The 12964-nt window shown below is 39.1% G+C and overlaps 3 protein-coding genes across 3 annotated transcripts; all 3 read right to left on the bottom strand.

Annotated features, from left to right (window-relative positions):
- LOC137935105 (MYB-like transcription factor ODO1) lies at window positions 1-2037 on the bottom strand. The gene is made up of 2 exons (XM_068779766.1): window positions 935-2037; window positions 1-845 (listed from the first exon to the last, which is right to left on the bottom strand). Exons 1-2 carry the CDS (start codon window positions 1195-1197, stop codon window positions 341-343), a joined length of 768 nt encoding a protein of 255 aa, XP_068635867.1. The 5' UTR covers window positions 1198-2037; the 3' UTR covers window positions 1-340.
- A 1210-nt stretch (window positions 2038-3247) lies between these two features.
- Window positions 3248-8048, bottom strand: LOC137935104 (FAM10 family protein At4g22670). The gene is made up of 11 exons (XM_068779765.1): window positions 7738-8048; window positions 7552-7612; window positions 6446-6610; window positions 6259-6346; window positions 5929-6009; window positions 5722-5786; window positions 5249-5389; window positions 5052-5168; window positions 4733-4972; window positions 4529-4586; window positions 3248-3650 (listed from the first exon to the last, which is right to left on the bottom strand). The coding sequence occupies exons 1-11, from the start codon at window positions 7845-7847 to the stop codon at window positions 3553-3555; spliced, it is 1224 nt and encodes a 407-aa protein (XP_068635866.1). The 5' UTR covers window positions 7848-8048; the 3' UTR covers window positions 3248-3552.
- A 1573-nt stretch (window positions 8049-9621) lies between these two features.
- Window positions 9622-11711, bottom strand: LOC137934788 (non-specific lipid transfer protein GPI-anchored 7). Its single transcript, XM_068779317.1, has 3 exons — window positions 11323-11711; window positions 10749-10784; window positions 9622-9842 (listed from the first exon to the last, which is right to left on the bottom strand). Exons 1-3 carry the CDS (start codon window positions 11630-11632, stop codon window positions 9736-9738), a joined length of 453 nt encoding a protein of 150 aa, XP_068635418.1. The 5' UTR covers window positions 11633-11711; the 3' UTR covers window positions 9622-9735.
- Between the last annotated feature and the right edge of the window lie 1253 nt (window positions 11712-12964).

Here is a 12964-nt window from a genome sequence, read left to right on the forward strand (position 1 = left end):
TCTTGATAACTTACAAATTTACGATTTCAACAGTCTAATCACAAGAAGCACTGAGACATTTGAGCCTGGGAACTATAGTAACCTTTTTTCATTTTGCACGATTATTACAGATATTAATTTACCCTTTTGCAAGTTGCAACACCACCCATGCAATCAATTGGGTGCTATAGCCAGCATCAATATGTGATCAGCTTTTGTTACTTCAATCTTAATCTTTTTCTTTTATTTTCTCTGTTCTCTAACTATATAAATGAAAGGAAAAATCTAAAATGAGACATGGGATCGTTTAATAACAGACACCATGTAGTTCTTGTTACCAGACGTTCCCTTGCATCACTCGTTAGAGTTTATCTGAGGATTCTGCTATATTCACACTTCCAAAAACCAACTCTTCAATCCCAAGTGCCTGGTAGTCTAAGAGCCATTCACAGTTGCCTTCCCAAGTTGTGACCCCGACGTTGCTGTAGTCATTTTCAGCACTGGGGAACTTCCAGGAAGCATCCAGCAGGGGAATCTCATCACTCCAGAGGCTGCTCATTAATGGGTCTTCATCACTGTAAACCCCCTGGACTCGGAGCTCATCACTGGATGAATTTTCAGGTGGGCTTGAGTTTTCTTCAGAAGTGAGTTGCCTATCAGTTTCCACGGACTGGTATCCAAGTTGGTCAGATTCCGGCAAGACTGTAACTGTGGAGGACGAATCTTGACTGACTTGTTTGTGGAGAGGTTCGTGTGTGACTGGATCTATGCCCATCTTTGTCAGCTTCTTCTTGATATGGGTGTTCCAGTGATTCTTGATCTCGTTGTCCGTTCTTCCAGGCAACCTCGCAGCAATCTTGGACCATCTGCAGAACGAGAAACGCATTAGACTGAAAAAGAAGAGAAGAGAAGAGAAGGGGAGGGGAAACAGAGTGCGTAATGGAGAAGGACAAACCGATTGCCGAGGCGAGAATGGAGATCTATAACCAATTGTTCCTCGTCTTCTGTAAGAAGGCCGCGCTTGAGGTCAGGGCGGAGGTAATTGGTCCAACGAAGGCGGCAACTCTTGCCACAGCGGAGGAGTCCGGCAAGCTTGGGAACAGCCCGCCAGCAGCATTGGCCATTGGTAAGGATGAAATTAATGAGCTTCTTGTCCTCCTCGCCAGTCCAAGGGCCCTTCTTCACACCAAGCTTGTCGCAGCAAGGTTGCCTCCCCATCACTGGCAAAGCTCTAGCGCGTACCACACCTCCAAACACTGGGAAAGCTCCTCCACCCACCTATAAATAAGAAGCAAGGGGAGCCACGATTCCCGGGTCCATCAACTCATGAAAGGAGCATCGGAACTACAATTACCCGTCCCAATGTTTTTTGCTCCTTATGATTGTGATGGTTGATGATGGGCGACCAACGACTTTGCTACCTGTGTGCAGCTCTGATCGTTACTGTTTTCCCACACTTGTCACTCCCAATTTGCACTCTTACTCAACCATTTCATCATCCATATCGTCATCACCTCACTCTCACTTTCCTTCTTCGTTTTTACATTACCTCTTCCTTTTGCTTCTCCACTAATACTGTATCATTCATATCCAGAAAACGGAATATTACAACCTCCTAACAAAGGAATATATTGGCAAACCAAGCAAGAAAGCCACTGGCATCCGTGGAAAATGTGGACATTTTGCCTCTAACGATCTTTTCCTTCCTCTTTTTTCTCTTCGTCATTTTACCGAACGGCTAGCGGTCTCACCCCTGAAATTTCTGGGTTTTGACTATTTTAGTTGCAAGAGACAAGAGGTGAACCCAAGGTGAGATGCTGGACGAAAGTTCCTGCCCCTTTCCTAAATCAATGGAAAACATATATTATCTGATTCTGGGTAAAGCTCTCCAATCTTATCGTGATACAATTTGACACGAGAACCACCCAACCAAATTGGACTCTCATCCATCATATCCATCTTGCTCACGAGCGTTCTGTTTTTTTGCCTGGACAATCATCTTTTTCAGTATATTTGCATGCGTGACTTCGTCTTCATTCTCAGTATCGGAAATTTCGCGACGCCTCTGTTTATCCAAAAAAGGAGTATCGTATCCTATGTTTTTCTATGCATCTGAGTAAATCATAACGAAGAAAAGCTGACCCCGTGACATATGAACACCTACACGAAGAAAAGCCAGTCAAGATTCACCTCCAAAGTTAGACTCTTTGCATCTGATGAAAGCTCCAGCCCGCCCGTAAATCCATCCGGGTAGTGAGCTACTACTACCTAGGCAGTTCCAGCGCCGAGAACCCATAATGAAAGCTCCTGGGCAGCGACACGGGAAGACCACTGCGATTAGTTCTTAGATTATCAGGCACTTGGGAGTGACGTATGACGAGAGCAAAGTCCTCAGACAAAGGCTTCTCCCAAGGGGACACCCCATCTGGTATTAGATAGATCCATTTGTAGATTCGATAACAGGAAAAAAGAAAGAAAGAAAGAAAAGAAATGGAGGAGAATTACTGCCTCCTTTTCTAAATAATGGAAAAAGAAAACCTCCAATTGATTGGACCCATTAACTTCAGTTCAACAAATACCTATGAAACTTCACCAGGTCACAAAAACGGTTCTCCATTTAACTTCAGTTCCTCCCGCCTGCCTGCAACAACATCTAAATCTACCTTTAGAAGCTCACATTTGCCTACGAAAGCTTGCAACGGTTGGAAGGAACAAACCATTTGTTTCTCTTGATCTCCAACCCGGACCCGAACCCTAACCCGAACCCGAACAGGCTCACCCCTGGCCATAGTTGCAGTATGTCAGCATTACATGAGCCAACGTCGGTGTCTGAGCCTTTGCTGGAATGTTTCACTCCCGAAAGCAATGGAACATTTAGGATAGATTTAAAAAAGGTAAAATCTCTCTCACGTTTTATTTGAATTATTTCCTTGTTCATTGACTGAAGCAGCAGTACAGAAATCTAAGGTCAGAACCAGTAAGCCTTCAGTACTGCTTATCATTCCAGCGAGCACGCCTTTTTCAGGCAGCAAGTAACATGCTTCACCTACGCGTCTGACACACTAGCAGCCAGCAAATATTGAAGTGTTCCAATAATTAATGCAACGTAATTGCACCCACTCAGTCAAGGAAGACGGATCCAATTAATCTTCCCCAGATGATTTACAGGCTCGACTAGATAATTTCGGCTCTCAATCAATACAAACAATGGACATCTTAAAATGCAAAATGCACCACAGGTACACTATCACAGACAGACACAACCCTCTCGAAACAAATCTAAAATTGCAGACAGGAATTGTAAACAGTCCAACAATTACAGTAATAACAATAGCTTTAGAGCAATGAGCATCAAACAGCACCAAGACAGAAGCAAGATTTGGCCAATAATGACAGTATTTTTCTTCAAAACTCAAAAAATAAAAATTCAAGATAGCTGCATTCTCGTCTAATCCTTCACTGCTTCAAATCTAAAAATATTAAATATTACTATTGGATGCTGGAAACCTACCACTATCAACTCACACAACCATTTGGTTACAATTTCAGATTGATAGCATCCATGAACTTCTATTACTTGGGTCCTGCAAAATTGCCCATCATCTTTGCAATGATGGGAGCCACTTTGGGATTTGCCTGATGCTTCGACAAGTTCGCAGGGTTCTTCATCACTGCACCAACAACCAGTATGAGGAACATGATTTCTGTATGTCCAAAGTTTCAAATTTTGAGCAGACACAGAACTTCCTAGACAAACTTTAAACTACATAACAATGACAAGAATATATGCTAAAAATGGTAACGTTAAATAGATGAATGATAACATATTAGTATAAAAGACGTACTGTGTTAAACACTTTTTCTACCGCATTACTGCAAGATTAGAAACCATGCAAAAGAAATACATCTTGTTATCAATAGTGAGAGGGGCGGGGAGGAAGGGGCTACCCTTTACCCCCTTAAATTTTGGACCATGATTGTCTATTTAAGATTTCTCTCCCTAAAAATCTGGGAATATGTAAGTTATGCTCATTTTCTTTAAGGTAGGACCCTTCCCACAAAATTATAGCCCCTTCTCTGCTCTCGCTTTCCCCTTGGTATGATTTGCCCCCTCGACCAAAATTTTCTTGCTCTGCCACTGAATGGTGACCTTTATGGTGGAAGAAAAATTGATCAAACATAAGACTGAACAGAAAAACTACTCGAAAACTCATTATTCTTGAATAAATATATATATATATATATATAATATCTCTAAACTGGAAAAAAATACTGATTTTAAGCTCTTATCAACATTATCAAACGTCAGAAAACTTTACCGTCATAAATGAAAAATTGCATTACTAGCATTACTAAAACTCTTAAGAATCCTTCACATGCAAATAGCATATCGATGATTTCTAACTGTAGTAGTCCTCTACAACTAGAATGGATATTTAGATTTTTGTCATCATTTTCCCTTTAACATTCTTAAAAATTCCTTAAGATTGTCCGAAAACAAGTAAACCTGGAGGTTTTATAGAAGAAAAAATAAAATAAATAATGTTACCATCTTGGAGAGCTGCCATGACCTCTGGGTCTTTGAATGCAGCCATCAGCTCAGGATCCTGTTCACAAGTAAAAAAGTGACAATCCACTTTTAACCAAAAATAAGGCAATAACACACATATATCAGAACAAAACCAGAGGAACTGTCTTAATTCACATAGAAGACATCTACGACCGCCTGACGTCCATAGAATTGAAAACTTACATTGAGAATTTTGCTCATGTCAATATTTCCAGGAACACCACCAGACCCTGCTCCAGGAAAAGCTCCAGGCATCCCACCACCTGGAAAACCTCCTGGCATACCACCACTAGGAAAACCTCCTGGCATACCACCACTAGGAAAACCTCCTGGCATACCACCACTGGGAAAACCTCCTGGCATGCCACCAAATGTTCTACCAGAGGATGACTGCTCTTGCTTTTTAGCTTTTTCATAAGCAGCCTAACCAAGAACAAACTAGATAAGTTCGCCATGCAAAAGTAAGTGAAAAGGCACTAATTCGAATAAAGTATTGCAGCACCTGTGCTTCAGCTCGACGGTGTTCCCTCTCACGCTGTAGTTTTTTCTCCTCTCTCTCCTTGCGCATGCGCTCATATTTTCGGTGATGCTCCTCAATCTTGTGTGCATTGGGTTCAACCTAATTACAGATCCTGTGACTGTTAGACACCAGACTGTATCCAAAGCAGTGGTCTTTTGCAAATTGTAAGAAACTAGTACCTTCTTCAGCACTGCATTGATCTCCTCATCATAATCCAGCTTTGATGCTACATGTAGATCTTTGGCAGCCTCTTCCCATTTGCCAAGCATTGCCAGGGCCATGCCACGGGACTTGTAACCTTTTGCAGAATCAGGATTAATCTGCAAAATAACAAATTCTAGAGATGCTTAGACTCACCAAAGACCAAATAAAAGCAATATCAAGGAAGTACGCATTTGTTTCCTGTTAGTCTGTAGATGCAGGTCGCAAACACAGACATATAGAAGTTGTTTCGTTCACACATAGATATAATTGAAGCAATATCTACCCATCGCCAGATACTCAGAATAATTGTATTGATCTCCAGGTGCTGGGATATGTATCCTTGCACTTTGAGTATGCCATACATAAAAATGCCTTGAGAAGACTCAAATGGTAATTTGATCCATCAAAGAAACTACAATATAGTTTTCTCCAGAAAATGAAAAGGTACCTCTAATGCAGCATTTGCATCTCGAATAGCAGCATTGGGTTTCTTCCACTTAATATACACATTGGCTGCATATGCAAAAGCAGAAAAGATAGTGAAGATTGTGGTAAATAAATACAAAAGCAAAGAGTGAAGATGGTTGGTAAATAAATACATCAAAGCACACAAGAGTATACCCTTGCATCTCAAAAATCACAAAATCCTGTATACCTCTAGTTGCATACATAATTGCTGATGTTGGATTCAGTAAGATAGCTTCGGTAAGATGTTCAATGGCCTCATCCAGCTTGCCTGATGACATTTAAAGTATTCAATATGAAGATTTTGTGCACACAAACACACATAATCGGTGAAGTTTAATCACTTTTACACAGTACATCTACATCAATCTGTGTAGAGAAAGATGGAAGCTTGATGACATCCATTCCTTTTTTTTTTTTTTTTGAGAAAGATGGGAGCTCAATGATACCCATTCCTCCACAGCTATGTGAACACGGTAGAAGAGTAACAGATTATTCTCGATGAACAAAATAGAAATACCTTCTGAGATAGCTTCCATAGCTTTCCCCTTTGCTTCTTGAGAAGAATCTCGACTTTCTTCTGTTACTTCGATTGATGAGTCCCCCATCTGCAGGAAACAAAAGATAAAAACAGTGTGGTTAAAACATCCAAGTATTCAAGCCCGTGGAGAATATTTTAATACCATCTGGAATCGTTAAGACAGTACCTTCTGTGGAGGATCATTGTCAGCTTCCACAATTTCACCTTCAAGTTCAACATCAGATTCAACGATTTCATCATCTGATTCAAGATCTTCTGGAGGGTTTTCAGGCCCCTTTGCATCATCATCTTCATCCTCAAGGCCTTCCATATCTATATCACTAGTATCTCTCTGTTGACATGAGCCACCAAAAGAAAACTTACTTACAGCAACAAGCACAAAGCAAGGGCCATCAAACAGATAAAGAAATGCTTCACACAAATAACTAGCTGAAATATTTTTACTATCTTTTGGAATATTAAGCAAGTGCAGGGCAGCCCAAGAAAGTAATTCAGAGAAGTAAAACAAAGATAATAAGATGAAAGATAACAAAAGACTGAAAACAAAAGATAACGAGTGAACTCGATCAGCAGTGAAACCTATCAGAAAAAATAATCTACAATAAACAAAATCAAGTACAGAACCCACTCCATAGAACTAATGTAGTTCCAAAGACAAGAAATAGCATAAATCGCATGTCTATTACATCATACAGACAAAGCCAGCTAGCCTTCACAGCCAAAAGCTGAAATACAATCAATACGAGTAGCAATAGTCGGCCAGTAATGCGTGGTTTAATGCTTCTAAACAGTGGATGGTGATATTCATATTACAATGCTTCACATCTGAGTGAGGAATGCTCGTTCTAAAAGAATGAACATAGGAGAGCTAGTCAGCTACAAAATTTCGTTTTGAATTTACTCCAACAACTTGACCGACGAACCAGCCAAAGCAAACACTGGGCCCCGTAGAAAAATCCACATTCTAATGCCAAGAACACATAAAGAAGCTTAGCCTCTAGTATCATACATCATGTGGAAAATCCACTAAGAAAAGCACTCTTCATTCACAACAAGAGCATTGTACTGCTTATTATTGACATTAAGAGTGTCATATAGCCATACAATACTTGTGAAATATACTATATTTACTTCAGTTCTTTCCCGAATTGAAGGACTAGAACTTCAAGTTTGGATGAGAAAATACATTCCCTATCCATCAAGACCAGAACAAACAGGGTTAGCAGAACGCAATTCAAAAAGTCAAACCAAGAAAGAAAACAACAAGAGTACCTTGCTGCTAGTTCCGGCATGACCAGGACCATAAGCCCCAGCAGGAAGTTTGCAATGAAGGCTGCAACAACAAGTAAAAAGGCCAAAATAAGAAAATCACGAAAAAATAAAAAAAATAAAAAAACACGTAAGAAACACAGAAGCTACTATAACTGTAACGATCTTAACATTTTCGTCTGTCATTACCTCTCGAGATAATCTCTGAAGAAGCGAAGAGAAGGGCTACTCAGGATGGCAGGATTCGCTTTGATTTGATCGACGAAGAGCTTGAGCTCAGTAACCTTCGCCGGATCCATAATCGAAATGAACCGCACGCAGTACAAATTTCAGTGTACCGGAGTCGGAATATGCTATCGAAGAGACGATTCAGAGATTAGCGAAATAAGATCTGTTGAGGTGGCGAATTTATAGTTCTCGGTAAGTCGATCTAGAGCTGACACTTCGATGTGGCAAAGCTTCTTCTAGTAGCTTCTTTGGGTAGAGACGATAAATCTGGTGAAGGGGAAAAGATAAAAAACGAGGCAATAGAAAATTGCCTGGGTACTTTGTGGCAGGGGAAGACGTATGATGGGACAAACCAAACGAGTTTGCAAACCCTAAACCCCGAACCGTTCCGGCTCGAAAAAAAATATTCGTTAGTATAGTTTTTTTTATGAAAATATATTTTACTCTAATTACTCTTATTAAAGAATAGTGATTAGTGATTACAAATATATTAAATTTATTAATTAAAAAATAAGTTTATTAAATTTGCTAGTCATTTTGGGATAAATTTTGAATCCGATAATAGTTTCAAATGTTAAACACCAAGCTAATATTACCTAAAAAACTGGCATCATAGGTAACGAAAAACCAAATACTTAACCCAGGACCATAACATCACATCCACCTTCACGAGCCAATGTCCACGACGGCCTATTCTAACGACAGTAGCTTGACCCACTTTTGTGATCCTACCAGTAATTTTAATTCAGCCTCTAGGTCGCCCTCTTCAGGATTCGAACTCGCGACGTAACGCCTGCTTTGATACAAAATGTTATATATTTAGTTAATACTATCCAAAAAACCGGCCTAGTAGGTAACCAAAAACCAAGTACTTAACCCAAGACCATAACATCGATTAATGAATACAAAGATTTTAAGTTTATTAATCGTAAAAGAGGTTTTATGAATAAACTAATCATTTTGGGATGAGCTTTGGATCCAATTTCATATATAAGTTAAAACTCAAGCTTTGGCCAATTCCAAGAGAAGTTATGACCCGTATGTATCAATGATAAGCCTATGGCTACTCCTGCTTTGATGGCTCGATTATGCGTACCAATATCATATGCAACATTGAAGGCGACAAATTGGAATATTCACATTTGAGTAATAAATACACAAACTATATCATTATCTTCTAAGCTTAAAAATTACTAAAAAAAATTATACGTTTGAATTACTAAATAGTATAAACATGACACATTAGAATATTGTATGAGTATTTTAAAAATCTAATATGTTTCCTTTCCACCTTTTTTTTTTAAACATTTTCAAATAAAAACAATTATTAAATAGTTTTTAAAATTATTTGATAATTATTGTTTTTACTTTGATCCAATACCCTATTTAAGATATATAAATAACCTATTTAATGTTTTTTTACAATTTTACGAGATTTTTAATAGCTTTGAATATACATTTAATTATCTAAGATTTTAATTTTTTTTAAATTTGTATTTGTCTCCTAACGATAATATATTAATATTTTATGTTATTTTTATCTTTTTCCCATTAAAATGGCTGAAATTTTTTGAGTAAAATATACGTTCATAACGTTATATTTCTTAGAAACACTTTTCATACCGAAAATTCTTATAAAAAAATTCAACTAAGTCGGAAAATCATATTTTTTAATAAATATTAGACAATTAATATTATACTACTTTCAGTATTTTTCATGGTAATTTGTATTTGATATTATATTTTATTAAAAATTATCAAATAAATATAATAATATATAAGATTGATTATTAATTTTTATTTATTTCACTGAAAAAGCAGCTTAAAAAAATATTAGTCACCATCTAGTCCAGAAACGACAATCCAAATAAATTAAATCGCAGTGACATAACACAACACATGACAATCACATAAAACCTGAAAATAAGAAAATCCTTCCCCCCCAAAGGGAAAGTCTCTTTAAGTGCGGATCACCATGGATGCCCACAACAATACCAGTCCTGTCAAAGTGGAAGCACCCACCAGTCCTGAGCTTCCTGCATTGTTCTCCCCTCCACCGGGTGTACCTGAACAGTTAGCAATTCTCAATTCAGCAAACGATGTGAAAACTGCAATAGCATAGTCGACGCCATTTGAGGGCAAGGTTTCCCATTTCTTCTTCTCGATCGAAATTCTTTAAAGATCGGGAGATTCCAACGGGTGACGTGCTGCGTCATCGGAGAGCTTGTTTTGTTAACCTGGTGACCCCGCTGTACCAGATGCATTCAATTTTGTTTCCACTAGTTAAAGGTTCCATTAGATGAACATCCAGGTCGGTTTAGGAAGAGACGATGAAGTCAGGACAGATCATTCATGGAGGGGTGAGGTTACGGCAGAAAGACTGGTAGAGAATGGGAGATATGGGTAGTCTGGAAACTGAGATTTGCGGCTTCTGGAGTTGAATTTTCTGGGTTCCTTCTTTTGTCTTCCAACCAGGTGACTGACCCGGTAAAGAGTGGAGAAGACTAGCAACAGTTTCATTCCATTTTCAAATAAATGAAGATTGACTGTGATAAGGATTTTCAGACGAGATCTCAGAAGATGTAGTTAGTCAATTGAATACTGATTATCACGCCTACTATTGGGTCAAGGAGATGGTAGTTTTTGTGGATTATCTTGAATACGACGAAGCAGAGAAAACAAAGGAAAGAATAAAGAGAAGCTTTTCAAATTTCAATAGTGATGAACAGAAATTTTAATAAAATTAGAAATAGATTAGAATAGGAGTTATTTTCGAAGGACATATGCTGCGCTTTGGCTGGTTGGATTTAATGGCGGAAGGAACGGGAAGACCGGCAAGAGAACATGAGGTAGATAAAGAGAGCCAGAACCTTCGAGATGAGAACAGCTCAAGCGTAAAAACAGGAAAACCAATTACAATTTCACAGAAGTAATTTCAGTAAAGAACGAAGAGTGTGAGAAAGAATTCTTACCCGGAGGAGCACCGCCGACTGGAGCTGGGGCAGTTGCTGTTCAGAGAATTGCAACAATTAGCTAAAAAATGAAAAGGTGAAATGAAAAAAATTCATTTTTGATCTTTCCTAATTCCACAACAAACAAGACATGTTCAAAAGAAAAAAAAGAGAAAGCAAGTACCCATCCTCTCCTTTATCAGTAGAATCAAAATCCCTCATTTAAAAACCAAAACCAAAACCACAAACATACGCAAAATGCTCAAGATTTCAACTGACAAAAAAAGAAAAAAAATTACAAACAAACAAGAAAAAATTACAGAAGGAATAAAGAAAAAGAAACTATCCTCTCCTTTACCGGTAGAATCAAATTCCCTCATTTAAAAAGCACAGACAGACCATACCCAAAATGTTCAAGATTTCAACCGATCAGAAACTACAAACAATAAAAAAGGGGGGAAAAAAAATCCTCTCCTCTCCTTTACCATTAGTATCATCAAATTTCCTCAAAAAACGAAAAAAACAAACCTTTGAAAAATACCCAACATTTCAACAGATTAAAAAAACAGAAACAAGCTCAGATCTCTTCCCATACCAGCTTTACAAGCGTTAACACCTTCCTTCATCCCACAGTGCTGCGGCAGCTCAATCGCCTGAGTGACATTAATATTCAGCGCCTTGAAAAGATCAACCTGCTGGAAGAGGCTGCAGAGGCATGCCAGCTCATTCGTCACGGCATCACGTATCGCACTGCAACAGGAGTTGGGCGGCGAGGTGGAGTTGAGGAAATTCTGGCACGGAATCAGCTTCGACGCACAGTCCGGCACCTGCTGCTGGGCCCATGCGCTGGCGGCCAACGCCGCCATCAAAGCCACCACGATCAATTTCTTTGTAAAAAACCCCATATTTTTTCTCTCTCTTTCTCTCTCGCAGTGGCTTCCGCAGGTCTGTGCACTACTCTGGAATTCGCCCTCCGTTACGGACCGAGACTCTCGGAATTTATAGGGACGACGAGCAGAGGATTGGCTGTATTATTTAATAATCTCGAGTTTAAAGACTGTTGAAGGCTTGTGCTTTTAATTTATTACTGTTGTGTCCTTCTACTCTTCTCTACTCTTCTCTATGTGCATCATTCCAAGTCAGAAAATTTAATAGTCACGGAAATATAGTCAAAACTGAGGATTCAAAAATCAAAACCACGGCTTCAAACTTCAAACTTCTATAAAGTGTTTTCCATGAATTTTCAGAGTTCTTTAGTGGGCATTCAGACGAGAGATTATGTAAAAAAGACTAAAGCCGTCTGCCAACATTCTTGCAACATCTATTAGAATATACATATGTTTACTTTTATTTATTTATTTATTATTTTAATATTTTATTACATTGTATTATATGTATTTTATTATATTATATTTTTCATCTTGATGTATAAAAACCCTTTGTATATTTTGAAACCGCAAGAAATCAGATTTTTAATTTTTTACCTTCGTCTTCTCGGCTGCGCTTCCCCGACGACGAGCAGAGCTTAACGGCTCCTTGAGATTCTGAGTTCTAACATGGTATCAGAGCGGATGATTCTCCTCCTTATCTGATTTCTTCATCGTCGGCGTAAGGTGCCTTTTATTCCCGACGACGGACATTTGCCGTCGTCTTTCTCGCCCATCTTCGGTGATTATTTCCGACAACGATTACCACGCATCCTCCTCTGTTTCCGACAGAGGGTTTTTCGTTTCTTCTTCTCTGTTGGGAAGAAGCTCCGTGATTGAAGATTTCGGGAGTCTGTTTCTTGCTTTTTCGACCCCCTCTGAGTTTTTCGACGACAACTCGAGACGACGAACACGCAGCCGAACACAGCCTCCTCGACGGTAGGCTCATCCGGCGGGATTGTTGGGTTTCTGGTTCCGTCGGCAAAAAGGTCAGATTTCGCCTCCTCTCTCAAATTTTTTTTTTGTCTGGATACTGCTGTCGAGGTACTGGCCGAGGGCTGGCCGAATTTCTTTTCTGGGTTTGGATGATGGTGGCAGAGGTAGACATTCTGGCTTGATTATTGGAGACCGAGAGGTTCGATATTTTTTGGATTTGATCGTTGTTGGCCGAGGGCCGACCGGATTTTTTTTTTTTTTTTTTGCTGACACAGTCTGGTTTATTGCTGCTTCCGTTGATTTATTGTGGTATCTCCTCACTCAATGGCGACTTCTTCCAATTCTGGTGTTCGTTCCAGTTCAATGCGTTCTGCC

The sequence above is a fragment of the Aristolochia californica genome, unplaced genomic scaffold (assembly GCF_029961685.1).
Source record: "Aristolochia californica isolate CCGP_79_NKW_82.1479 unplaced genomic scaffold, dmAriCali1.0.hap1 SCAF_6, whole genome shotgun sequence".
Taxonomy (NCBI): domain Eukaryota; kingdom Viridiplantae; phylum Streptophyta; class Magnoliopsida; order Piperales; family Aristolochiaceae; genus Aristolochia; species Aristolochia californica.

What these genes read in the sequence shown, in the direction of transcription:
- LOC137934788 (XM_068779317.1), bottom strand. Translation starts at nt 11,632, where the DNA reads ATGGGGTTTTTTACAAAGAAATTGATCGTGGTGGCTTTGATGGCGGCG. An exon ending in TGTTAACGCTTGTAAAGCTG is followed by an intron (nt 10,785 to 11,322) that starts GTATGGGAAGAG and finishes TTCTCTGAACAG; the next exon opens with CAACTGCCCCAGCTCCAGTC. An exon ending in AGTCGGCGGTGCTCCTCCGG is followed by an intron (nt 9,843 to 10,748) that starts GTAAGAATTCTT and finishes CTAACTGTTCAG; the next exon opens with GTACACCCGGTGGAGGGGAG.
- LOC137935105 (XM_068779766.1), bottom strand. Translation starts at nt 1,197, where the DNA reads ATGGGGAGGCAACCTTGCTGCGACAAGCTTGGTGTGAAGAAGGGCCCT. An exon ending in CATTCTCGCCTCGGCAATCG is followed by an intron (nt 846 to 934) that starts GTTTGTCCTTCT and finishes CTCGTTCTGCAG; the next exon opens with ATGGTCCAAGATTGCTGCGA.
- LOC137935104 (XM_068779765.1), bottom strand. Translation starts at nt 7,847, where the DNA reads ATGGATCCGGCGAAGGTTACTGAGCTCAAGCTCTTCGTCGATCAAATC. An exon ending in TCAATGCAGTGCTGAAGAAG is followed by an intron (nt 5,169 to 5,248) that starts GTACTAGTTTCT and finishes ATCTGTAATTAG; the next exon opens with GTTGAACCCAATGCACACAA. An exon ending in ACATGAGCAAAATTCTCAAT is followed by an intron (nt 4,587 to 4,732) that starts GTAAGTTTTCAA and finishes ACTTGTGAACAG; the next exon opens with GATCCTGAGCTGATGGCTGC.